This window comes from Mastacembelus armatus, chromosome 16 (genome assembly GCF_900324485.2).
Source record: "Mastacembelus armatus chromosome 16, fMasArm1.2, whole genome shotgun sequence".
NCBI classification, from domain to species: domain Eukaryota; kingdom Metazoa; phylum Chordata; class Actinopteri; order Synbranchiformes; family Mastacembelidae; genus Mastacembelus; species Mastacembelus armatus.
This window is the reverse complement of record NC_046648.1, coordinates 20,282,684-20,307,916: the sequence shown is the minus strand read 5'-3', so window position 1 is coordinate 20,307,916 and position 25,233 is coordinate 20,282,684. Positions and strand designations below refer to the sequence as shown.

Here is a 25,233-nt window from a genome sequence, read left to right as displayed (position 1 = left end):
GTACGAGATGTATTCATTAAAGCCTAACATGATTTTTTAGAGATATTTGTTTTAAGACCGCTTCTGTTGTAGTGTTAAATGTGCGGACATAGCTCAATTTCATTTTATTTTCTGCTGTTAGCCAGTTTCATTGTAGATAGCTATATGTCACCAGTACTGCTTAGGTTATGAGCAAGTAAAACAACAACAGGGGTAATAAAAAACAATTTTATTTTCTTTAAAAAATAACCCTCCCCAACAGAGTTCTCATACTATCACATACAGAGCCAAAATAATATGCTTCCATGTCCTTTCATTCAAATCTACTGGGAAGTGCTATGACGAGGACTGTTCTTGATCAGTGGCTTCAATATTGCTTAGTCAGATAGTGAGGCTGTGTGGAAAAGAGTAGGCTCTCCAGTGTCCACATGATCCATTTCTGGGTATTTTGTCTTCCCCCCCTTTGCAAGGTGCTTTGTGGCTTCAGTGAGTTAAGAACTGCATCTGGTTTCAGCGGTGCTGGGAAATGCCCCCATAATGATTTTTTTCAAGCACAGAATGAGGGGTAGAGCACTGACCTCAACTGTGGAAGGCCCGGCAACTGGTGAGCCAAAATACGTAACAGGTTAATTTTATATATTTATATATACAAATCACCTTAGACACAATGAAGGATCAGTAAAATGGTGTACAAAGGCATTTTGATTATGCAATTCATAAACATAATTTAAAAATCAAACTCATCTGATTTCTTATCTTTTGATCCCTTTCATCTCAAAGGGGCCCTGACCATCAGACAAGATTTGAGGCGCTTGAGGGGCGACAGGTGGAATTTTGAGATCGTCTCCACTGTGCCCTCTTGAGGATACACTCTTGACACTTGTCACAATATTCATATTAATAATGACAAAGGAAATAGCAGTCTTTATAACCATTACACAATCGAGGCAAAACGACTGACAGGCAGTGGTGAGCGCGAGGCTCCTACCTCTAAGAAAACCAAAATAAGGTGGCTCAGAATATCCAGTCATAAAAAATAATTACATGCATTTTTTCATTAATCCAGAAAGTGACTAGATGTAAAGGCAGGGCTTATTAAGTAGTAATAATAGTGGCCCACCCTATCCAATGTAACAATCCCCTATCTGTGCTGCCCATGCACACAGAGCACCAATGGAGACTGGCTAACACAAGCTAGGGGATTGGGGCAGGGGATGCTGCAGGTGAAAAGAAAGAATAGCCATCAGGGATACAAGGTGATCATGAAAAGATTGACTGATAGTTTGGCTGGGAAAAAATAAGTCAAGTGCATTTGAAAAGGTTGGACTCTACATGTTTAGAAAGAGACTAAGAGGGCACAGATGTGTGTGTGTGTGCATGTGTGTGTGTGCGCTTCTGCTATCCAGGCTGTGAGTTGTAAATGCCTGCAAAGAGAAGAGATTTGTATAAAAATGGAACAGGTGCAGGATAGCTGTGTATAGGTATGCAAAGAAGTGCGTGGGTGGAATTTGCCGTCATCTCTGATACATGTTGGAATGTGCAGAATGATTGGGGCAAGGTCAATTGCTGAATGTGAATTCAGCTTTGCAGCACTTAAGTGATCACAGACTTTCTATTTGCCTGTATTCAAATGTACAGAGGAGTGTTGACCTTGCCTATTGCCTTAGTTACCTCTTTGTTCTCAAAGCTATGCAAGAGTGTGGGTGTAAAAATTTTAAGGTAGTCTGTGTGGCACACCTCAGGACAGACAAGTCTCACCATTTCAAAGTAAACTTAAGTAAATAAAAAAAAGTGCCTCATAAATCCTTGAAGAGCAATGCATACAGAAATAAAAGATTATCTTCCTGTTTAAGTGCCCCTTTTCCATTGGTTGGCATCACTTTTGGCTGGTTAATAATGCTGGTTTAGGTGCATGGGGTGCAAGTATATTTAATACACTCTATGCAAATGGTCCCTCTATTGTTAGGCTATGCTTGCCTCTATAGGCTAAATCTCTAAGGGACTGGCCAACCAGCACAGAGAATGCAGCGGGACTTCTCTCCTGTATCTACGATATGCTACACCTGTTCTTCCTGTCTCTGCTAATATAAAGAGGGTTAGCCTCGCATGTACTAACAAACTCATATGTGCAGGACTGGTGGCACCTACATGCTAACACTAAGTGCTAATGTACCATACCTCAGAATCCTCAAGACCATTAAAAAAATAACATTATTCAAAAAACATTAAAAACATGAATGTAGTTCATGACATTGAAATGATACATGTAGGTGTGCGTGCCCAATACCACCCCTCTAGAGGATCCCCATTCTAAAGGGGCTTGGAACACTGGCATCCGGCATTCGGATGGGTAAAGAGGCAGCATCGTGGTGGCAGTTAAAAAAGTTTTCAGGAATTTTTTCTTTTTATCGCCTATCTTCCTCCCATCCGTATTGCATACTTACATACATAGGAGTGTGAAGGTAGCATACAATACAATACATAATAATACCCACGTTTTAAAAATTCAACATAAAAAGAGCAATAGTCCTGGTAAAGTAAAAACAACAAAATGACAATAATAATAATATTCATAACCTTTTGAGTGCATGAGGCTGTAGAGTCTGCCTGTGGTTTATAGGTGAAGGGCCTTATGTTTCTTGGATTTGGGAAGCTGGCAAGGCTGTGGAGTACGTGTAGTGGGCAGTCATTGGGAATAAGGGATGGGGATGAGGTGGTGCTAGTGGAGCATCTGCCCACTCAGGTAGAAATGAGGTGGGAGGGAACAAGGGTTGTGATAGTTGGTGTAGTTCAGGCGAAGTACATGGTCCTCAGGGTGTCGTGGTGAATCTGAACTGCTTTTGCCAGTGCCTGTGGATCCCGACCGTTACTCTGACCAGACACGTGGCTGCCCTCTCCACTGCAAAATAAATAAATAAATAAAAAAGGTCAATGACACTTCATATGTGGTCAACTCATAGGCATACAGTGCAGCATAGCAGTTATATTAAGAGCAGTGTACTTTATGTTTAACATATTTGTAATCATTTAACCAAATGGGTTTTATACAGTTCAGGTCTTCTCAAACAGTACAGAGACAGAGCCATATGACATACCTACATTCACATTACAACATCAAAGTTCTCCATTTGCTATGGGTCTTAAGACTTCTGGGATCATAGGCTAACGAAGTTTGAGCAACTTTATGCTATTTCCTTCATACTAAGACTAACCTGTCATGTTCTTTGTCCACCAGATGGTAGCGAGCACGGAAGGCCACAAGACGAGCATAGTAGGCTGGAGCTGGGATGGAGACTGAGCGGGTACAACGCACGTAAGTGTGGCACAGCTGGTACGTTAGAATCTGCAACTCATCAGCCGTGAAGCGATTGTCATCCCAGAGGACATAGTAATGAGATGGCCGGCTGGTACCCTGGAAACAGAGAAAAGGCAATGAAAATAAGATGATATATACACAAAAATATATATGTGGATATGTGAAACAATCAAGATTCAGTCTTAAAATCTGCTCTGTAAATTTCAACCTAATTACAGAGGAAATGTAAAACATTTGGTTTCTGTTATTACCTGTATGCCTGCATGGCTACACAGGTAGAAGTCAAACTCAAAGGGATGAGTGATGCTGGTGTCCACTGTAGTCCCTGCAGGAATATTGCCACTCTTCCCAATCTATTAAAAGAAAACACAAGATGAGAATTATTAAGCACATAAAAATGATATGTCTGAAAACAAATAACAAAAATATTTGCATTTGGAAATAGATGATTCACCCTTTCAGACTTGTCAGCACAGAAGAGGCGCGTGTGGTGGCGTTTCTGTACCACAATGTAGGTGATGCCTGGCTGATAGTCTTTCTCTAGCTTGATGCATGCATCTCTGATGGCTAGGAGTTCGTAGTGGAGAATCTATATACAAGTAAATAAAGTTAATTAGCATTTATCTATAAGAATAAGAAAAAACACATTCTAACAACATAAAAAAAACTACCATACCTGCGGCAACTGTCCCTCAGGAACTCCATCTCTGTAGAAAATGATTCTGGTGGGCTTGAATCGGGTTGACTTGTAGAACTGAATTAGCAGTTCACGCACCATATATGACAAATCTTCAATGATTTCCTGTCTGGGTCTCTGGACTCGCACTGTGGCACAGTATCTGCTGGGATGAGCATCCATACTGCCTACCACCTGGAAGAGAGTGAGTTGAACACAGCACTGTTAGGATTAGGGATTTGATTCCTACTCATAACACAAATCCAAAAGTTTGTCATTGAGTATTTTAAAGGTGCTTTCCATAAAGGCATTTATCAAATGCATGGATAAGTCATGCCAGTGTTACATCTCAACCTACTTGGTGTTAAAATGCCTTTAAATGGAACTTTTCTTATACAAAATATATAATATTTGTCTACACAAACCAAAGAATAACAAAAAAGAAAAATTACAAAATGTGTTGCTGAGAAAAATGTTTTTTAAAAAATGAAAATACTTAAAACGATAGGTTACATAATAACAGCTTTCACATGGCAGCAGCCTTATCGTCCATTCTCATTTGTACCCATGTGTATATTTGTACATTAGCATCCTCTAAAGGCTGTGACTGGGAAGTATGGAGGCTCAACCAATTATTTTTCTTCTCTGAGATCCTCCAAGTCTCACCAATACAACCATTTCACCAGTTTTCTCTGCTGTCACGAGGATTGAGACAGACCCACTCTCCTCTCCCATCCTTTCTCCTTGTGACTCAAGCATTTGTCATAATTGCTAGGCAACAACACAGCCAACCACAGCCAAGCTGAGGTCAAGGGCAGACGAGAATTGACGTCATTTCCTTTATAAACGTGAGTCAGTGATGAGCCATTTGTTTCCCTTTTATCTTTAAGTCCTTTCTTAATACTTTTCTTTCTTCATTCAGCTAAATTTATTGTCAGTCCACCAAATTCATTTAAAATGCTTTTCATGACATGGACTCTCAAAAATAGTGTGTGTCTGGGCATTTACTGCCAATTTAATGCATCAGACAATGTTTTAATGAAAATAACTAAATGAATTACAGATGTCAAAGATGCCAGTCTAAAGAGATAAATTCCTCTTATCACATTCTTGCATCTAATCTGTTAGATCCATCTGCCTGACAGTCAGGAAAAAAACTGTATTTCCCGATTTCTGCATTCATGTTATCACAATAAATTTTGAATACTCACAAATGAGATGAAATCTGATGACCCTTGCTTTATAGTGTTTTAATAAACTTGTCGTTATTAAAAATTAAAGATGCTTTACCCATCTGCTGTGTGCCTTGACCATCCATTGCCACTTTCACCAAGCAACCGCAGCCATGTGTTTGTTAATCTATGACATCTTGAGGTCATTTGCATTATTTACACGCCCTTGATGTTTTGTGATTTGCCTATAAAAAGGAGTGCCTCTGACAGCCTAACATCTGGGCTGCCATAAAAGAGGCCACATTACACTGTGGCAATTATTTTGATTTTCAAATAACTTACTTTAGCTTGTAATTTTCACTTCACTATATACTATACTTATAAATTCTGTACTTATAAATAAAGACAAGGACAAACCATCCCCTGACCCTAAAGGCAACTATTCACCAGATATAGTGGTGATCCACCTTAAGTGATGTGTGTGGCACAGCTGACACAGAGCTCTTGTGTCCAGCATAAACAGACACAGTGAGCACAACCTTATATCCATGCTGATCAATTTGTGTGTATAATTACATTGCTTTCCATGGCTGGTATATCTCAACTAAGAGGCACCCAGGTGCTATAAGCAGCTGTTCTTATACTGACAAGTACCATAGATAGACTATTATTAAAATCAAAGAAAACGCATCTCTCTAGAAAGTCAATACTTTTTCTCAACAAAAAAACTAGGATATCACAAGGTGATTTGTTCTAGCATGTGCCCAACTGGTGAGTTTATACTACAACACAAAGGAGTACGTTAAAAATCTGTCGCAGCCTGCCCATTATGACAAATATAGATTTTCTCACTCCAGTGACTGACAGTGATAGACCTCAAACCTAAATCAATATTTAAACAATGAGTAATGTTTTTCCAATACCTGCATTTTCTTTTGAATAATGACATTATAATTTACTCTCCAAATAACAGATAATAATCAGAAATGCCCTTCACAAGCTACGACAGGCAAAAACACGTCATATTCCCCCACACATGGGTTTAACCTGTACGCCCAGTTTTGACAAGAGGCCAGTTTCTGTGAGTTGTAGTTCATTTACTTCCTTTTCCTGAGATTGTGGTCAAGGTCAGGTAGTGCTGTTTAATGAAGGAGTTCTTTCAGAAACTTACAGCAGTAATGGAAGGCTTCTTGCCATCTCCCGCAGGGGGGTGCGTAACATCTGCTCCCAGGAAGATAACCGGCTGCTGAAACACTGCTGACCTAAGAGAGAGTGTGGAGGAGGAGATGGAAATTACACTTGATATGAAGGCAGCAAGCAGTAGGTTTTTGAGGAGGTACAGTATATTATCATCACAGACTAAAGTGCTGAGATGGGTCAATAGTCAGGAGGAGTTTGTGGGCCATAACTGTAACATGTAAGTTTTTTGCATAAGCTTGCATAAGGTTTTAATAAGGACAACAAAAAGAAAAAGAATCTAAAATTTAAAGAACTTGGATGTTAATATTGCAGGAGCCCCTTCTCATAACTGAAAGCAAATATATTTAAAATAAATAACCCCCCCCCAAATTTTATATCATATTTGCTATATATAATTATTAGTTTACCATTTTATTCATCTGAAAATGATGTCAAATTACAAATAATTTAAAAGAACAATCCATAACTGCATAAAACTAACTCAAAAGTATCAAAACAGAAACTGACCGTTGGTGAGGCACCAGAATGTTGTTAATGCCTCCCAGCTTCACATTGATCTTGAGGCACAGGTTTGAGAGAGTCTGAGGTGATGTCTTTACCACGTTCTTCACCTGAACACACTGGGTGGCCATGCCAAGGAGAGTGTCTCCAACACGTTTCACCTCAGCTGAATTGACAATTTAGAAACACCATGTCACTAAGAGACTTTTCAGCTTACGAATAATTTGCTGCAATGATTTTTGCTGCAGTATGTATTTTGATTGCTTTGTGGTCTGATAGTTTTAGACACTTTCTTCTTAATTATTTGCAAACTATAAAAATAAAATTAAAAAAAAAACATACCGTAGACAGGAGTTTTTCCTGGCAGGATGACAATGATGAGCTGCAGTCCAGAGTATGTGTTCTTCAGGTGTCTGAACATTGGCTCCACACTGTCTGCTCCCTGGGCATATTTACAGAAGCATGGCTGGCCTTGAATCGGCATCCCAGCATCCTTAGAGATCTTACGCAGCTGGTCTGTGAAGTTCCTAAAAAGAAACCGAGCAGTTGGGACAAGCTTCGGCTACATAAGGTTCTTAATACTTTACAGTTAACTGTCTTGCATTGTCTAATATGTTTTTTGCCCTAGAGAATTAATTATGGTACTTGGGGTCTAAAATGAAATGTCTTCAAGAATATAAACATAAATATATACAGTTCTGTGGGATGTTAATGGTTTTCTCCGTGAATTGATACATTAAAACTGAATCCAGTAACTTATTAAAATCAAATATAGGATGATGTTATGAGGAAAATGATTTGATCCCTATTAAAACTGAATTCATTTACTACTCATGAGTACTTACTTAAGCACCTCTTCTCTGCACTGTTTCTGGGGGGCAAAGCAGGCAATTGCCCACACTTTGATCTCAATGCCATTGTAAAACTGCTTTCCCCTCATGTCCCACACTCCCTGGTTGGGGGTAGCTATGGCACGGTTCTGTGGAACAGAGAACCAAGTCAGATGTACAGTAGGTTTATGTACACCACCATATGAAACATGCAGCAGAAGATTTTTTGTTTGAGGTGTTCCTACTTCCAAACCTTTGCCATCGTTATTCAAAAACAAATGTCTTAAATTAATAAATGACACATATATTACCCGTCCTCCGTACTGCAGGATAGGGGCTGGCAGCACCCTGCCCGTCACCTCAGCCATGTCATCTTTCACTTTGATCCCAAACTCCTGGATGTATGGGTCCAGGTTGAAGTTAGCGTTCTTCATCTGTGAGGAGTGAAGGACATCCATCATATCTTACCCTTCTGACTTACAACATAAATCACTGATTCATACATTTCTGTACAATTAAGCCTGAACAACCCACCAGCCTGCTGATCTCCTCTTGTCTATCAGGTGCGGAGCGAGCAGTGGCTTTGATCATAGTGGAGGTTTGATTATCTGTCAGCTTCTTGATGCATCGTTGACCTGCTACAATATTACATACCTGGGACAAGTAAATTCAAATTCATTAGGGTAATAATATCAGTTATTCACAAGCAGTAATCTTGACTGTACCCCAAAGTAAATTTAAAGAACACACACATAAATCATTCACATCATCTACAGTGAAAATTCTTACATATGAACACTTGTTTGTGAAAATCTGAATAAGACCCATTCTCACCTCCAGGGGCAGGTAGGTATGTTTTTGCTCCTGCCCCACCTGTAGACAGGGCAGGTGGGGGTATTTTAGCTGCAGGTTGTACTTCTGCTTGAAGTACTGGGCCACTGTACATTCTACTGTTTGCCCACTTTCGAGCTGGAGGGGAAACCTGGTTAAAAAGATTAGAAACATGACCGACATTATTATGTATTAAAGACAAAGAAGATGCTTTTGATTTATTGAATTAGATTCTGAATGGTGCATGTCTTCACACTCTGATTTGCGGTTTCTGCCAAATTTACATAAATAAGGTTTGTGCACCACAGTTACACCCACTGTCAAACAATGAACTGATTATGTATGTTTCACATTTACATGTACAGTATTTATGTGACAAGCGTATCTTATAGTGAATAACCCACAAAGAATTTTCAACTAATCCAGTAGTTCTTCTCTTTGCATCTTTTTAAGCTCAATATTTTGGTTTTCCTGTTTTTACTGTGGTTTTACTCTCACCGCCCACATCAACCCTGTTTCCAGCAGCAGCAGACAACCATTTTTCAGCCAAAAGCATTGATAAACCAAACACCAGACAGACAGAATTAGTGTCTGGACTGTGGAGCATCTAGCCTCTTAAGTTAGATACTGTAATTTGGTGGAAACCACAAGTTAAAAGCGGAGTGAATATTTGCCTTACCTTGATCAGGTGAACACAAACACAACTCAGAATGGGTGATAGCATGGATATTTAAGAAGATCTGACAAAATGGTATTTATATATTACACTCATCTGGTAGTGGGTAAGGCAGCATGGTGGCTAAGTGGTTAGCACTGTTGCCTCACAGCAAGAAGGTCCTGGGTTCACAACCCAGCCTTTCTGTGTGGAGTTTGCATGTTCTCCCTGTGCTTGTGTGGGTTTACTCTGGGTACACCGGTTTCTCCCCACAGTCCAAAAACATGTATGTCAGGTTGATTGGTGACTCTAAATTGCCCATAGGAGTGAGTGTGAGTGTGTGTGGTTGTTTGTCTTTGTGTGTCTATATGTGGCCCTGTGATGGACTGGTGACCTGTCCAGGGTGTACCCCTGCCTTTCACCCAAAGAGAGCTGGGATAGGCTCCAGCAGATCCCTGTGACCCTGGTTAAGGAATAAGGGGGTATAGAAAATGGATGGATGGAAGTGGGTAGTAGGTGGTACTATGCAAATCTATATAGCTAATTTAGCAATGTCCTTATGATACAGATTAACTAAGCCAACCAACCGCTCTGTTTGTTTTATCAAAAGTTTGCCAAATGAATATAATATACTGAAATTTAATGCGGTCTACTTACGTCTGGTGGCTGGCAGGACGTCGTGTGACATTGCATACACGATACTTCCTCTTCATTTGACCACAGTGAGTTACCTCCACCTTCAAACCTGCCATCAATAATTGAGGTATCCAAGAATTGACACACAGACACAGAAAGACAGACAATGTAAAAAGAAGCCAAATATAAATAAGCCTTTAGTAAAGTGAAACAACAAAGCCAAAATCAGAAACATGGAAATGGCAGTAATTTGTAAAAAGCATTTACTCTGTAAAAATAAGAAAACATGTTTTATATCAGGGCACTGACGCATAAAGGCATTTTCGTTATTTGAGTTCACTGTAATATTTGGAATTATAATTTCAAACTGCCCAGCAGCCCACCTTTAATCTCCTTGGTGAAGCGGACCCTTTGCGAGTCAGTGAGAGTCTTGGGCTGTTCGTCAATGTTACGGATGTCCAAAACCTCACACATGAACTCAATTACAGGCTGAGCTTTGTAAAAGGCCGTAGCGGACACTAGAGGGCAACAGAGAGTACATTATGTCCATAAAAGTCAGAGAAAAGCGACTTCACAAAAGATCAGACTTTTAATCAACATTTATATTCATATTCAAAGCGTTTATCCATCAGATTCATGTCACAAGTAGCCAAAACAAAGAGAGATGTAGACTAAATTTAAAATATATATTTATAAATCCCCATTTTCAAATGCTTTTGCTCACAGTGTAAGTTTTACTTTTCAACATTTTTGTCTCAATCTTTGTGCCTCATCAGGCAATGTCAGGAAAAACACACTGAGATCATTGACTGACTTCACACGCTCTGGTGAGCTTGTCTACAGTGACTCACCATCAATGTTAAGCATCATCTTCCACATGGCGGGTCGCACAGACTGGTGGAAACCAAACCAGACTTCCCTCCCCCCACCCAGCGGGTGGTAGTATCCCTCAGGTGGGGAGAAAAATGAACGGCCTACTGGAGTGTACCTAAAAGGAGGAGGCAAGAAGGTGAAAATGAAAATTATGAAGGTGCAGAATGCCTGGAGTAAATTCAGAGCCTGACTTCAGTGTGACTTAACATCCAGTCAAGTTATTTTCTCATGTGGGTTGTTTCAGAATAAGTCAACCATTAGAATATATGCAATAAATAAAACAAAAAAACAAAAAAAAAACCCCCACAAAAATACTGGTCATAAGGAACCAGTCAGATCCTCAGGTCAGTTATAATTATTCCACTGCTCAGCATTGTTCTTTGGACATTTTCACACAGGTCTCAGCTAACAAGTATCTTTTGTTTGGTGACTCAACACCTAGAGGCATGACAGCCTGATGCAAGTGAACAACAATCCAGTTTACCTCGGCACATTGTGAGGTTACAATATTAACAAAAAAAGGGCTTGGCAAAAATAAGACTTTCCAATCTGCTTTAAAGACATACAGAGCATGTGCATATATAACTATTCTAGTATGTATGTGTATGTGATGTATCTTAGTGAAGAAAGTTCCTATTGTTTACCTCATAGAGGCCAGGTGGCGCATGGCCACGTCCAGGGCTTGGACGGAGTCAAGGGGGACCTGCAGCCGGCCACTGACCAGAGTCTCCTGCAGCAGGCGCCATGACACCTTGGCCAGCCAACGGATGGACACCTTGAAGATTCGGTCCTTACCTTCCCCTGGGATGGTTACCTCAAAATCCACCTGAAATTATGGAGGACAGAGATGACAGAAACAGAGAGGAGGTAAAGACCAAAGCTGAACAGCAGGAACCAAGAACTTGAATAAAGAGAGATTTTAATTAAACAACAATCTTGCTGGACGCAACTATATTTACTGTGTACTGCACATCACATCAACCCACAAGCTTACATGGTTTAGCTTTTCTAATGTTTTTCTTTCCTAGCCTGTATACAGTTATTTGCTTTCTTGCCAAGAGTTAGATGACTCTGTAGGGTAAAGAAATGTCAAGCTACACAAAGGAGCCTGTGAGTTTAGTTCAGCATTAACAAGACTTCTTTGATACCTCTGGAGAAATAAGTCAGTCAGTAAGGTATAACTGGGTTTACACAAAAGCACTACCAACATCTACCTTCTCGCTCCCAATCGGAAGTGCTAGCACAGTGTAGATGTTCTTCTTGCCGTCATACACTGGCTTTCTGTCGCCAAAGAGCTGGGGCTTGAAGTGTTGCACCATATACTCCACCACCTCCCTGTAGGAAGTGACATGCACACAGTATGATGATAATATCCAACAGAAACAGAAAGAGACCCTGCTCTGTCAAATACATCAACTGATCAGGATGCTGTGTTGTGATCAGAAGGAAAGCAGCACTCAAGAGGAAAGGACATTGATCAAGCAGGATACAGCTGGTGGGTGCAATATCTCATGGTCATGGGGGGAAGAGGCAAGAACAAAAGGAGTGAGGCTGTGGACATGGGCATTTTTCATTGCATAGTGCCTTGGCCTTCATATAAATGTGGGGGATGAGGAACCATTCTAAAAAAAAAAGGTCAAAGGGTTTGACCTTTTAATTCCATGTTTAACTCTTTGTCTAAAACACCAAAGCTAAGAGATTGAAGCTCAAAGAGCCTCTGTGAATGTTAGAGAAAATGCTACAAACACGTGCAGGTTTCAGGGATTCTTCTTTAGAATTTAAGGTTCTCTGTGTCTACAATTGTGTTTAGTTACAAATAGGAGGTTATGGATTGGCTCGTTTCTTTTTGTTTACTGTCTTTTTAATTTAGGGGACTAAAGCTCAAGGGTGGACAAGCTCTGCTGAGATCCTGAGTATTTAAACTACAGTTTGTTTAATCAAAATCAGGATGTTATATGAGGACACTAGTACTCAGCTGGGTCCAGACTGTTTTGGTACAGAGAAATAAATCATGTCAAGTTATTCCTTTCAGGCTTTGAGATGAGTAATTAATGTCCCTTCAGGAAACATGCAAATTATAATTTATTGAAGCTAAGTCTCAATAACATTGTCATGCCAAATTTGTATATGAACATCTGGCTTCAAACTGCCAGATGCCACTATTGCATATATGTACCTTTGCTATTCTTTCCAGGTGGTGGAAAATGTTTATCGTAGTTTATGAATGGGAATACAGATTCTTTCTGCAGAGTAAATGATTGCCAGTGATTATGTGACAGCCTGGGGCCATTTGTAAGCCACACTGCAACAGTAAACTTGAGGACTGACTGTCAAACAACTGACAAAAAACAGAGTTAGTTTACATACTGTATATTAATTCCTGGTCCCAGCCTGTCCTTTACACTAGGGACATAACCACACAAAAGGAAAGTGTGGGACTTAATAGGCCATCATATTTTGTTGACAGCTACCTCACAGTCACAATACATGACACTACAATTTTAGTGTGGAGCTGAGAGCTGAGAAAACTGTGAGCAAAAAGGAAAAATGACATTCATGCCTGCACCAAAGGATGAATTCACCTGAAACAAACATCACAAACATATGTATTTTCTGGTATGTTACAGTTCCCCTGAAAGGCAGACAGGGCAGTCTTTTTTTTTTTTTTTTTAAATAAAGGAACTGGCTGATTCACTTTTGACTCCACCATCTGTCTAGTCCGGTCACTTGTGCACAGCTCCTACAGGAAGAGGAGACTTCCTAATGCCTAATATAATCAAAAATGAATGCAGAAGTACTATAACACTGATTTTTGCAGAGATCCATGGACTTTTATCACACTGCTCTTTGTTCTTCAAGACCATAGAGTGTGATGTGTAGTTGCAATTATGTTTTCCATGGATCAACTTGTAAAAATAAATACATTATTCTTAAAAAAAATACATTTGAATATCAGTGGTACTGTTGTTTTGTTACTGCTGCCTCTTGAAAGACTGACAGCACAGTGATTACAAGGAGCTGTTGGGCATTCATTATCCAGTTTTAACTGTTCCGCACAGCATTTCAGATGCTCGTTATCTTCTTAAAATTCATGCCTCAGTGCCACAAGCAAATAATTACCTATGGCACACAGCAACTGATCTTTCAGATTCATGTGGGACATCACAGAGAAGAAATACAAAAAAAAACAAAAAAAAAAAAACCACCATGACCTTACCTGTTGACTCTTCGTGGGCACTTGTCAGGCTTAATGTCCACCTCATAGTGGTACACGTCCATTTTTGGGATCTCCACTTCAAAGTAGTTGGCCAGCAGCTTGATGGGCTTGCCCACTGTACCCATGCCCGGCCGGCGGGGGGCATGGAACACCTGCTGCAGTGGTGGGGGGAAGACCCCCATGGGCACTGGAAACACAAGGAATAAGGAGCCATTAACAACGACAGGTTACAGAGGGGAGAAGATTGACAGCAAAAAGGTAGGAATGAGCTGGATGTGAATGAGGAAACAGCAAGGACAATTTAAACCCAAAGAAGCACAGAAACAAAGCAGCAACACAAGATAAACAACGTTTAAGTGAGGAGGTGGCAAAGGAAGCAGGGGAGCAAGTAAAGAGGGCAAGAATTGTGACATGAGTCAGGAAGGAAGCGTAGGCTTAAGCCACAAGGACATGATGATTGGAAATGAGAGTGAACGGCAGGGACAGGGAGATAGGAAGAGGGAGAGGGCACACAGGAAAGCACAAAAATAAGAAAGAAAAAGTTAGCAATATGTTGACCAGGGAAAGGGAGACAACAGATGTTGCCAGAGTGAAATAAGCGGTGATAGAGGAGGATATTGACAAGGCAAAAAGATGAGGGGGGACAACCAGATTAGGTCAGGTAAGGATGGACAAGGGAAAGAGGGAATGAGAGAAAGGCAAATTATGGTGCTGCCTTTATGTGGCACAGAAAAATATTTATGGCTCTACACAAAGTGGACAAAAGTTCAAAAATCCATTGTTTTATCATTTGGTTAATTATAAAATGTTTAAAATCTTTAAAGTCACTAAACCACTAATACACAAAGTTTTGCTTTCTAGTGTCTCTTATACAATTTAGATTATTGATGAATTGTTTAAATAATCTTTTTTGCCAGTCCATGCCTGAAGATTGACAATTTTCTGCTCTACACTTCACAGAGCAATTAAATAATTTGCTTATTAATAATTCAAAAAATACTTTTTACTGATGACAATCATTATTTGCACTTTAGAAATAAGGTGAATTTCTTCATCCAACATACTTCATATATAAATTATTTTTCAGTGGGTAAATTCAGCATTGGCTCACATAGTCAAAGACTAGGCCCAGAGTATTCAACTTTAGCCTCAGTGACTACCAGGATCTGTACTAACATCACACCTTAAAATCAAGCCTGAGCCAGACAGGAGTCGAACACAGAGGGCGTTCAAGACCGGGTGCTAGATGTGAGGCTAGCTATGACTCCTGCCTGAGAGGGGCCCAGTGCCTTAACCTCTGGGCCCCCAGAGAACAGCCCTCCTCCACCACAACAAAGACCCCAGCTGCCCTGCTCCTCCGTCTCCCACACAAACACATGGGAGTACAACGGAGGGAGTGCCCTTGCTACACCGAACACACACTCGCAGGCCTCCCCCCCTCTACATTCCCAGCCTCACCATGGAGACACCACGGCAACAGTATTGTCATGGATATCAGGAGACCTGCATGTGTGTGTATAGGGCTGCTGGAGAAGATGGGGAGGAGGCAGGGTGTCACTGTGGTCATGCTGAAGAGACCTTGGCCTTTTTGGTCCTGCACTGGGCATGTTCCCACATCAGACCTAGTTGTCTGGGTATTCCCAACCTGGAAAAGCCCTGCTTAAACATAGCTGCTATGGTCAAGCAAATGTTCACTAATCATTCAGAAAATACCAAGAACATTAGCCATAAAACACAGATGCTCTGCTAAGAGTGCGTGTGTATCTACACATATAATCGCACTTCACTACAACACATCTGACAAGCATCATAAACAGAGACATATTTTGACCACACATACTCCACGTGCACGAAAGCATGTATGTGTGTGAATATTTGAGTGTCTAGAGTGCACTGTTATCATGCCACTTACACAATGACACACACTCCATCCTCATGCCAGTGAAGGCAGATGGTGAGTAGCGGAGCCAGCGCTCACATATCCCAAGACAATAGCAGTCTTTCCCAGGCGGTAAGACTTAAAACAGAGCTTCAGTGCAACACCACAACATGAAGGCACTCACTATTTACTTTATTTTCAATGACGTAACCAGCAACAAGCTAAAGTTAGATGGGATGGCTACTTTGAAGTTTTAATTTGGGGACATACACTTTTTATGCACTCTATTTTAGTTTGTTAATGACCAAATGCCGAATTTGCCAGTTTTTGGATGCTTTGGTAAGGGTGTAAATTTTTACTTTCAGTATGAAACTTTTAAATAATTGTGTCTGTTGAGCTCTAAAAAAAATAACTTTACAAATCTAACTATTAAATGACCATACAAAAACTTAGAATAAGGAGCAATAGTGGATGTTGCACAGGATATAATAACAAGCCAGATACATGAATGAAAAGGTAAAGACAGTTACACATAAATTGTGTAATTGAGTTGGATCTCTTAATAACTAGCTGTTGACCATGAGCTAAACAGGGCAATTAGCTCAATCTTGGAAAATAACACAATGAATCATGACACTTAAAACACAAAAGCAGTCTTTGCGATGAGGGGCCCTGGGGTCTTTTCCCACATTTAAAAAAATCAAAACAAGCCTATTGAAATGAGCTCAAGTTTCAGAATGTACAATAACAATGCAATTTCAATCACAGGCCTACTTGTGCACGTAAAGGCAGTCCGACAATATTCAGAGGCTTCATCACTACAGTTCACATCCCTAAAAAGCATTCATTACAGAAACACTGCTTTTCACGGCAAATAAAAGGTTAGATGATAAATGCCCAGGCTCAAGATTATCCACAATAAGTGAACTCTAGAATTGAGAATAAAGTCTCTCCTGGGTCTGTTTTTTTAATTGATGACTTCCTCCAGTGTCATCCAAGCAAAACTGCCAAATAAAGATGATCAGTGGCATGCAGAGCAAAACTCCAATACAATGTAAATGATTCTCAGTCTTTCCTGTTCTAAAACAGGTTCTGCTGTCTCCAAGAGCAAATAAGGCAATATCATAATTGAGGATTCATTTTGGTTCCACATAAATATATTATTCATCTGTCTCGACAGATGTTAGGCCTAAGTTTGACTCCCTAATGTGCGCATGTAAGGTAGAAGTGTTAAACTCTCATTCTACCACCTGAACAGTGTGAGGATTCATAACCTGCGTGTGGCAGGGGAGGCCGGTGTTATGTGCGGGCTGTGCGGGATGTAGCCAGCTGCTCTGGTGCTGCTGCTGTTTGAAGGCGGGCTTCACCTCGTCCCTCCTCACCGAGATTCCCACGACCTCCCTGCCCCCTCGCATGGCTGAGGATATTGTCAACGCTCCAAAAGGCTTGTCTGTGACTATAAATCTGGATAAATAATTCCGTTTTCTACAAAGTGCTGTGCATGCAGCCTGCAAGAGCCCCCTCTATGTCCCACTCTCTCTTCTATAAACGTTGCGATGCAACAGACGGGGTTGTCACCAAGCCTCCTTGTACCAAGCCTCCCCTGATACTAAGGCCAGGCTGCGATGCCTCGATCTTTTCCAGCTGCAGTCTGGATCTGCAGCCACAACTGGGAGATCCACATTAATAGCATGTTAAACCACTAAAGTAAAAATAAACCTACCAGCGCCAGACGGTCCCGGCTCCATCCCATTCACTTAGCCGCGCGGGTACAAGCTAGCTAGTCCGGGGTGCTGTGGCCAAACCGCCGGCCCCTTCAGGCTGGATCCGTCTCAGACTTCCAGCCCCCTCCTGTCGCCGTGTAGTCTTTTCCCTTCTCGGTGTACCCCCGCCCCCTGCCCCTACGAGTACCCCCCAGACCCGCAGAGGAGTTGAGGCTAACGGCGATAGCTGCCAGCTGCTTGTCTGCCCGTTGACCCTGGAGCTAGTAACGGCAGAGCTGCAGGGCGATACCGTCCTATTTCCAAGCACTCCGGCACTGTAGTCCCTCCCGGCGCCGGGATTTAGTCGATTGTCCGAGGCGCTGTGATTCCTGGTCGGTCTGTTGTGCTCCTGCTCACCGTTCAAGCAGGATTCTCCAGCGGAACAAAAAAGGCCAGCCCCCCCTCACCCCCAAAAATCTGAAACTTCTTCTTTGCCATTAAAAAGTGCAAATGGACTGTTGATGAACTTACTGTCACACCCCAGAGGCCGCAGACGGAACTGCAATGCAGAGACGCTAAAGAGAAATAAGGGGCTAGCTCACTGTTATGACCCAGTGTTAGCATTTTAATAAAGCAACAAAACACTGAAAGCAATAATTTTATGAATAACTACACACTTTTGTGTCAATAACATATAAATAGAAAAAGGAATATATGTATCAAATATAGGCATCATGGCATCAGTTATCTGATTTGTTAATGATTGTATTTGAAATTTAATGCACAACAAAAAGAATTTCATCCCAAGAGGAAGTGTGTTTTGACAATATTCATTTGGGAAGAATAGTGTTAATGTACCCAAAATACTGGACAAACACTGTATATTTTAATATCCTAAATAATAGCTTACCCAACTGGTTGTGTTAAATGTTTTGCTGATGTTGGTACTAACTGTATGTGTTGTAGAAACAGCAATATTTTCAACATTAGAAACAAATAAAAGCTGAATTTTGTTCCCCACAAATGTCATTTTTCTAAAAGATATTTTGGTTTATATCATGATTTTAAATACTGTACAGCCTATTATAGGTTTTCAAAAATTCCATGAGTAAAAACGTTTTTAAAAATCTCTTTATGTCTATTAATTGAAGAATTAGAATTTTAGCTCATTATCTTTCAGGATATCTGTCTGTTGGGCTGTCAGGAAACAATTACTAGGAAGCACCATGTCCAAAAGTTTAAAATATAGCAAAAACCTGAATGAATGAATGAATAGTTTTTGAGCATTTAATCCATCCTTATTTAGGTCAATGTCTACACTGAATAGGCTCCCGTTCAAAGTCAAGTGAAAGGCACCAGCCCTACAACCCCAGACTAAATTTGTAATTGTTTATCCATTTCTTTATTTATGAGTCTTTTTGTTGACTTTTTTTTTTTTTGTAGTCTAATAATGTCTGTCCGTGGTTGTTCTGAATGCCACTGCCGTCAGAGTTGTATTTAGTCTCTTTATGGTAGTTTTGTATCTTTGATGTAAAAGAATAAGGGAAAACGGTTCTGAATTGTGTTATAGGTAGGGATTTAATTTGACCAGGGAACAATAAATAAATAACAATAAACAATAAAATAAACAAAAAACATTTATTCTTTCTATAATAAAATACAAATTTGTTTTTATTAAAAGTTTTCTAAAGGGGAAACACTTTTGTTTGTTCTTATTTATGCCGTTTTGTAATTGAAATACATGCTGGGCCTGTCTGACGTTGAATCCATTCACATATTTTGAAAATCCAGTCTCTGACAGGAAGTCGTCACGTCGTCACTTGACTCCAATGCGGAAGTGGTCGTCATCGTAAAAGCTGTGAGTTGGAAGGTCCGTGAAATGTGATGAAATGTCAGTAATTTCGTTAGTGGAGCACCGTGTGGGTCAGTAGTTTGAATGAAGGGGGTAGTTTCTATTCAGAATAGATGTTTTCTGGTCCACGTGTGACTGCGTTTGTGCTTTTTTTAGCCTCCTAGCAGTTAAGTTCATTGCATGTCTTGTGAGCCAGGCTGGCTGTTAACGGACGAGTTGGTCACTGTAATCTGAACTGATTTTAAAATGACGAGATTAATTAAGATATTCAGTATGTTTTCCTAACAGTAACCTGGTAATTCGTTTTTGTCAGGTTTAGAGTGAGTTGTAAGGTTGATATTCATAAATCATTTTTAAAACACTTTAATAGCTTGTTTTCAGACCGGTTAAAGCCTGGAAATGTCGTGGATAAGGGAAGGTGAATTAAACCTGATTGAAAAACTTTCAGCCAATGTCCTGAAGGTAAGCAGACTTTTCTATATTCAGGTGTATGTTTCCGACTAGCTGCATGTCTTGTTATTGCATTTGGGTCATCACAGAGGCAAAGACTTTTTTTCCGAAGAAGAAATACCCAGCCGTGATTGTAAAACTGAGAAGGTCAACACTTACTCTAGTTCTGGATTTATGTCCACAGTCCCCAAGACACCTCTAGCAATCTAGATGAAGAAATATTTATTTCATTGCACAATAAAAATAATTTAGGTTTCTTCAACAGTGCACTACAATTTAGCACTACAAACAGTAATTGAGGCATGCTAAATATTTCTGTTCCTTCCTAAATCAGTACTGAACTCACCCCTGTGGCTCTATGTTATAGTAATAAGTGAGATTTACAAACTAACAGGACTATTGCCTGCAGAAAATAGTGCAACATAGTCCACAAGTCCAATTTAACATTACTTAATTGTTTTGCTTCTTTTTCTATGATTTCTAAGACCAGGGATGAAATGTTCTGTCACCCCACATTTCCTGACTCCCTTACATTGTCTCTCTCAGGCAGGACCCATGCCTAAACATGTGGCCTTCATCATGGATGGTAACCGTCGCTTTGCACGTAAGAAGAATATGGAGCGCCAGGAAGGGCATATGCAGGGCTTCAACAAGCTGGCAGAGGTGAGGCTGCATTGGTATTAAAGCTTGTCTTCTCAAACACGTCATCCAGTCCTAAAATATGTTGCTCATGTATCTATAATGCCTTATCCCTTCTATTCCAGACCCTACGCTGGTGTAAGCATCTGGACATCCAAGAGGTTACAGTATATGCCTTCAGCATTGAGAACTTCAAGCGCCCTAAAGATGAGGTGGATGGGTTGATGGAGTTGGCCAGGCAGAAATTTGAGAGGCTGTTGGAGGAACAGTAAGTTTCTCTCTCCCTTAGTTTGTTTTCTCTCTCTGTCCTCTCTCTCTCTCTCTCTCTCTATATACTTTATGCAGGTATCCCTTGTCCTGCATTGCACTGCCAATGTGCAGTTACTGCCCCCATCAACCTGCACAGTGTTTGTTTATTATTTCTGGCTGCTGTCCTGTCTCCTCTATCCACTCACCCCAACCGGTCAAGGCAGATGGCCACCCAAACTGAGCCTTGTTCTGTTCGAGGTTTCTTTTGTTAAAGGGAGTTTTTCCTCTCCACTGTTGCCAAGTGCTGCTCATAAGGAATTTGCTGGGTTTGTATGTAACGTGTTTTAAAATGATTTTTTTGTGTGTGATTTGGCCCTGTACAAATTGAATTGAATTGAAGTTCGGGATTCTAAATATTCAAAATAGCTTTTTGTTTGGCTGGTGCTTGTCAGGCAAGTCACATTTTATATATCACGAGTCACAGCTTCCTCAAAGTAAAGTCAAGAATAACCAAATGCAGAGTTTGGCACAGCTGTGTAAAGTAATTTAAAGTTCTTTGAAGTTCTATTTAAAAAAGAATCAAAGCACTTCTTATTATTATAATATAGAAATTGGGAATGTTGTGTTGTCCCTCAAAGCTACATTGTTGATATGTAGTTTACATCTACAAGTAGCTGGGACTGACTATTGATTTTTTTTTTTTTTTTTGATGATGCAAAGACTCTCATCTATAACTGTATTGGCCAATGAGTAAAACAAAAAAAAGCTGCAGTTTAATTTCGAATCCAGTAGGAATGTTGACTGAAGAAAAAAAGAATTCCCTTGGATTTCCAATATTCTTACACAATGGAGGCTTAGCTATGCTGAATGCTTATGGCTCATTAAAATGTAAAAATGCTTTCTCAGTAGACACTGTGGTGTTAGTTACCTGCACTTCTAAATATTTTATTTTTTTTATTATTTTATCTATTATTATTCGTGTCTATCTTATTAATTCATTTTCATTTATTCTTTTAAATTGGGAAAAATCTTTAATACCAACATTTTTACTGATACCAACAATTTTGTGAATCATGATGCCTTGCAAACCTTGTTGACAACAAGGCTTCTGCCACCATGAGGATGTTTTGTCAAGGTGGATGGTTAGTCTTAATTGTGACACCTGACTAATCACTGCGCTGGCCTTCAGCAACATTTCAGGAAAAGTGCACTCACTGAATTCCTATGTAAGCATCTTATTGAGTGCCTGTGTGGGCAATGCAGACAGGCACGTTTCAGCAGCTGTGTATGAATGGAGCTGTGTTCTTGTTCTCCCTGTTCTTTTTGAAGTTTTTCCCATTTTTCTTCTACTCTAAATTGCTTTCTTTTTTCTCCTCCTTCCTGTAGTGAAAATCTGGAGAAGCATGGTGTGTGTATCCGGGTGCTGGGTGACTTGAATATGCTGCCTCTTGACCTTCAGAAGCTGATTGCTAAAGCTGTGGTCACAACCAGGAGTCACAATAAGTGTGTTCATCAATTTGTGCTGACCTCATTATTAATGACTCAACTTTACCACTTTACTACTTATCCAATGTCAATTAATTTTAAAAAATGCATTGTAAATCACCACCGTTATGCAAATTCATGTTTTGCAGATGCTTCTTGAATGTGTGTTTTGCCTACACATCAAGATATGAAATCACCAATGCAGTCAGAGAAATGGCTTGGGGAGTGGAGCAGGGCCTGATCAGAGCAAGGTAAACAATTGCCAAGACAATACTGAGACATTATATCAGTATCTTAGAGACATCCATAATGTGACATGGAATATAAAAACATAGTGCTTTAACAAACTGTTTTGTGCTTCCGTTGTGTTCAGCGATGTTTCAGAAGTGCTGCTGAGTGATTGTCTGTACAGCAATAACTCTCCCAATCCTGATCTGCTCATTCGCACCTCTGGAGAGGTGCGTCTCAGCGACTTCCTCCTTTGGCAGGTAAAGAGAAGACTGATTCCATAGAACAATGACAGCAAATCAAGATGGGATTTGTTGGTTGGTTGGTTGGTTTTAAAACAGTGTTGACAAGCCCTCATATACATGACAATCTGTGTTAGTCATTGTAACCTTTTGTGCTCTCTGAACCGACCTTGAAGCCTTTTACTTGGAATGTGACTATACAGAATAGTACAGAGTCCTCTTCCTGTGCAGAAATGAACTATAAAAATTATGAGGCTTAAATGAAGCTTGAGCTGTCCTACAAAGCTAATCTGAGTTAGTATATTTCAAAGTTAGTTATTTCAAATAAGATATATAAGACCAATTTCAGTTTTTGTCCCCAGTCCAATGCTGAGCAACAGCATAGAGATATAAATAATTATTTTAAAAATGGGCAGAGAAGTTGTTAACCTAGTATTTTTATATTGTGCAAAGTATTCCCCTCCAAACTTAATTTTAAGAGTGAGTTTAAACACTGCTTCAAATTTGTCTTTGATGTCAGCAAAACATATCCTTGACAGCTAATAACTATTGTTTTCAAGATCTGATAGTTTTTAATTTCACTTTTTGATTTTGCTAGTAAGAGGGAATGTTAAGCTTTGCGAAGTTGGAGTAGTCACATACTGTGTATGGTTGTCTTGCTTCTGTAATTTTGCAGCCATCAAAGATGAAAAATGAAATTTGATTTTACCAATAACAAATAATTCTTCATAAATGCTTAAATGTTTAGCTTGATTTCATACCAGGGTTTTTTATACATGCTTTTATGCGTGTAACAATAAAGTATTAACCACAAAGGTAGACATTCAACTTATGATCAACAATAGTAACCTAATACATCAAAAAATTTAATTATTTGAACTGTGAAGGCATCATATTGTGTCCTCTGAGACTAAAATATTGATTTATTTATTTTTTTTATCATCCATTCTGCAGAGTTCCCACTCCTGTATAGTGTTTCAGTCAGTTTTGTGGCCAGAGTACTCATTTTGGAACCTGTGTGAAGCCATTCTGCAATATCAATTAAATCACAAATCAATTCAGGTAAGGCCTACATAGAGGTTTGGGGAGGCTGTGTCTTAAGCTTCCCAGTTTCCCATGGTAGTTTTTCCATTTCACATATGGCAGTACATTAAAATGGCACATGATTTTGTTTTATGACACAATTAGGAAATTTGCATTGGTTAAAAATGGTGCACCAGAAGTGCATGATGCAGTAACAAAGCACATAGTCATCAAGTCTATCTGGCTTCCTTGAACCCTCAGTGGCTTGCCATATTGATAGCCAGGTCATGATTTCCATGTCCATATGTCTGCATGACTTAAATTTGTCATCTGAGGATCCATGCAGAGTCTGTGTGGATGCACCTCTGACTGTATTATGAATAAAAAAGTACATTCTTGTCCAAAATCCAGGTCCATATCTGTCAGGGTGTAAAGGGAAGCCATTACCATTATTTGTTGTGTATGTAATGAGTGTTGTGATTTCACTATACATCTACATTGTCAGCATAATAAAGGAGACATATATTTTACATCTGCAATTAAAACTATTCCTAGTTACACATGACTAACTGGAATTTTCATGTGTTGTATTTCAGAAAGCCAGAGATCTCCACAGAGAGCATCAGGCCTTACAGCAGCTAGAGGCAGATCGTGACTGTATTGCAGAACACCTGCAGCATCATGGGAATGGAAAGCCTGCCGACGCCCAGAGAAGACAAGAGGCACTGCTACACTATGCTGCCTGCCGGGAAGAACGAGTTCAGGAATTCCTACAAGCACTGAAGCACAAGAGAGACTCCTTCTTTAATGACTTATGCAGTGAAGCTGTTTTGGCCTAGGAAGGCTCTCCCCAAATTGAAGTGGGGATGAAACCTCCGTGGTCCTCTTCCCAAAAGGGCTTCTGTGGAAAAGTGAATATAGATGGCAAATGAGAATGGTTTCATGTTGTTACTGACTTGTACAAGAAGAGAGGGCAATTTACCCCTATGGGGCTGTAGAAAAATTGTGATATTTATGATTGTAAATTTAAAAAAAATAACTGTTATCATGGAAATATCTGGTCAAGATGTAGTTAAATTGTTGTGTAAACTGTGTGTCAAATGCATGCCATTGATTGGAAGATCAGATTCCCACAGATCTATGATTTGGAAATGTTTCCAAAGCAGTCACCCAGATTATGAAAAATCGATACAGTTGTTCATTTCTGTTGAGGCCTAAAGAAAGTGTTGTTTGTTGAGTGTGATGTTGATGAAATAACTAGATTTTGACCAGCTTTCTTAAACAGAATAAAGTGATTACCGTAAGTTAGATGTGATTAAATGACCCATTGTACTTTGTACCACATGACTGAGCTGAAAAATATCATACACATTTCCTCTAGTACTGTTTTTTATAAAGTATAAACTGCTCAAAAAAATTAAGGGAAAACTTAATCATCAAAAAAGTCAGTCCTCATTCTGTCCTTTGAGAAAATACAAATGATTTCAAATCAGATTCACTTGCTTTTAGTGCTAATTTTTCTAGGGTCCTTGTCACTACTGGTAGCACGAGGCAGTACCTGCATCCTATTGAGGTTGCACAGGTAGTTCAGTTATTA

At 39.8% G+C, this 25,233-nt stretch overlaps 2 protein-coding genes across 8 annotated transcripts; one reads left to right on the top strand and one right to left on the bottom strand.

Annotated features, from left to right (window-relative positions):
• Nucleotides 1–193: 193 nt before the first annotated feature.
• Nucleotides 194–17,943, bottom strand: ago1 (argonaute RISC component 1). The gene is made up of 19 exons (XM_026316862.1): nucleotides 17,489–17,943; nucleotides 13,887–14,073; nucleotides 11,884–12,004; nucleotides 11,314–11,495; nucleotides 10,648–10,784; nucleotides 10,180–10,314; nucleotides 9,818–9,905; nucleotides 8,509–8,656; nucleotides 8,209–8,328; nucleotides 7,986–8,108; nucleotides 7,690–7,823; nucleotides 7,187–7,371; nucleotides 6,851–7,010; nucleotides 6,315–6,405; nucleotides 3,972–4,166; nucleotides 3,750–3,884; nucleotides 3,547–3,648; nucleotides 3,192–3,391; nucleotides 194–2,878 (listed from the first exon to the last, which is right to left on the bottom strand). The coding sequence occupies exons 1-19, from the start codon at nucleotides 17,511–17,513 to the stop codon at nucleotides 2,770–2,772; spliced, it is 2,577 nt and encodes an 858-aa protein (XP_026172647.1). The 5' UTR covers nucleotides 17,514–17,943; the 3' UTR covers nucleotides 194–2,769.
• Nucleotides 17,944–19,269: 1,326 nt separating this feature from the next.
• On the top strand, nucleotides 19,270–24,975 carry dhdds (dehydrodolichyl diphosphate synthase). 7 transcript variants are annotated; one of them, XM_026316902.1, is made up of 9 exons: nucleotides 19,270–19,326; nucleotides 19,702–19,782; nucleotides 20,317–20,433; nucleotides 20,535–20,677; nucleotides 22,045–22,161; nucleotides 22,293–22,394; nucleotides 22,517–22,631; nucleotides 23,568–23,675; nucleotides 24,233–24,975. In XM_026316902.1, the coding sequence occupies exons 2-9, from the start codon at nucleotides 19,720–19,722 to the stop codon at nucleotides 24,473–24,475; spliced, it is 1,008 nt and encodes a 335-aa protein (XP_026172687.1). In that variant the 5' UTR covers nucleotides 19,270–19,326; nucleotides 19,702–19,719; the 3' UTR covers nucleotides 24,476–24,975. The 7 variants fall into 7 exon arrangements, with proteins under 7 accessions (XP_026172687.1, XP_026172681.1, XP_026172685.1 ...); XM_026316896.1 differs by having other exon boundaries at nucleotides 19,288–19,326; nucleotides 19,691–19,782; XM_026316900.1 differs by having other exon boundaries at nucleotides 19,288–19,338.
• The last annotated feature ends 258 nt before the right edge of the window (nucleotides 24,976–25,233 follow it).

Bases quoted from the DNA above. Each gene is read 5' to 3' on its own strand.
- ago1 (XM_026316862.1), bottom strand. From the start codon at position 17,513: ATGGAGCCGGGACCGTCTGGCGCTG. The intron at 7,011-7,186 runs GTATGTTTTTTT...TTGTCAATTCAG, and splicing joins AGGAAAAACTCCTGTCTACG to CTGAGGTGAAACGTGTTGGA. The intron at 3,392-3,546 runs GTAATAACAGAA...CTCTGTTTCCAG, and splicing joins GTAGCCATGCAGGCATACAG to GGTACCAGCCGGCCATCTCA.
- dhdds (XM_026316902.1), top strand. From the start codon at position 19,720: ATGTCGTGGATAAGGGAAGGTGAATTAAACCTGATTGAAAAACTTTCA. The intron at 22,632-23,567 runs GTAAAGAGAAGA...TCCATTCTGCAG, and splicing joins GCGACTTCCTCCTTTGGCAG to AGTTCCCACTCCTGTATAGT. The intron at 23,676-24,232 runs GTAAGGCCTACA...GTTGTATTTCAG, and splicing joins TAAATCACAAATCAATTCAG to AAAGCCAGAGATCTCCACAG.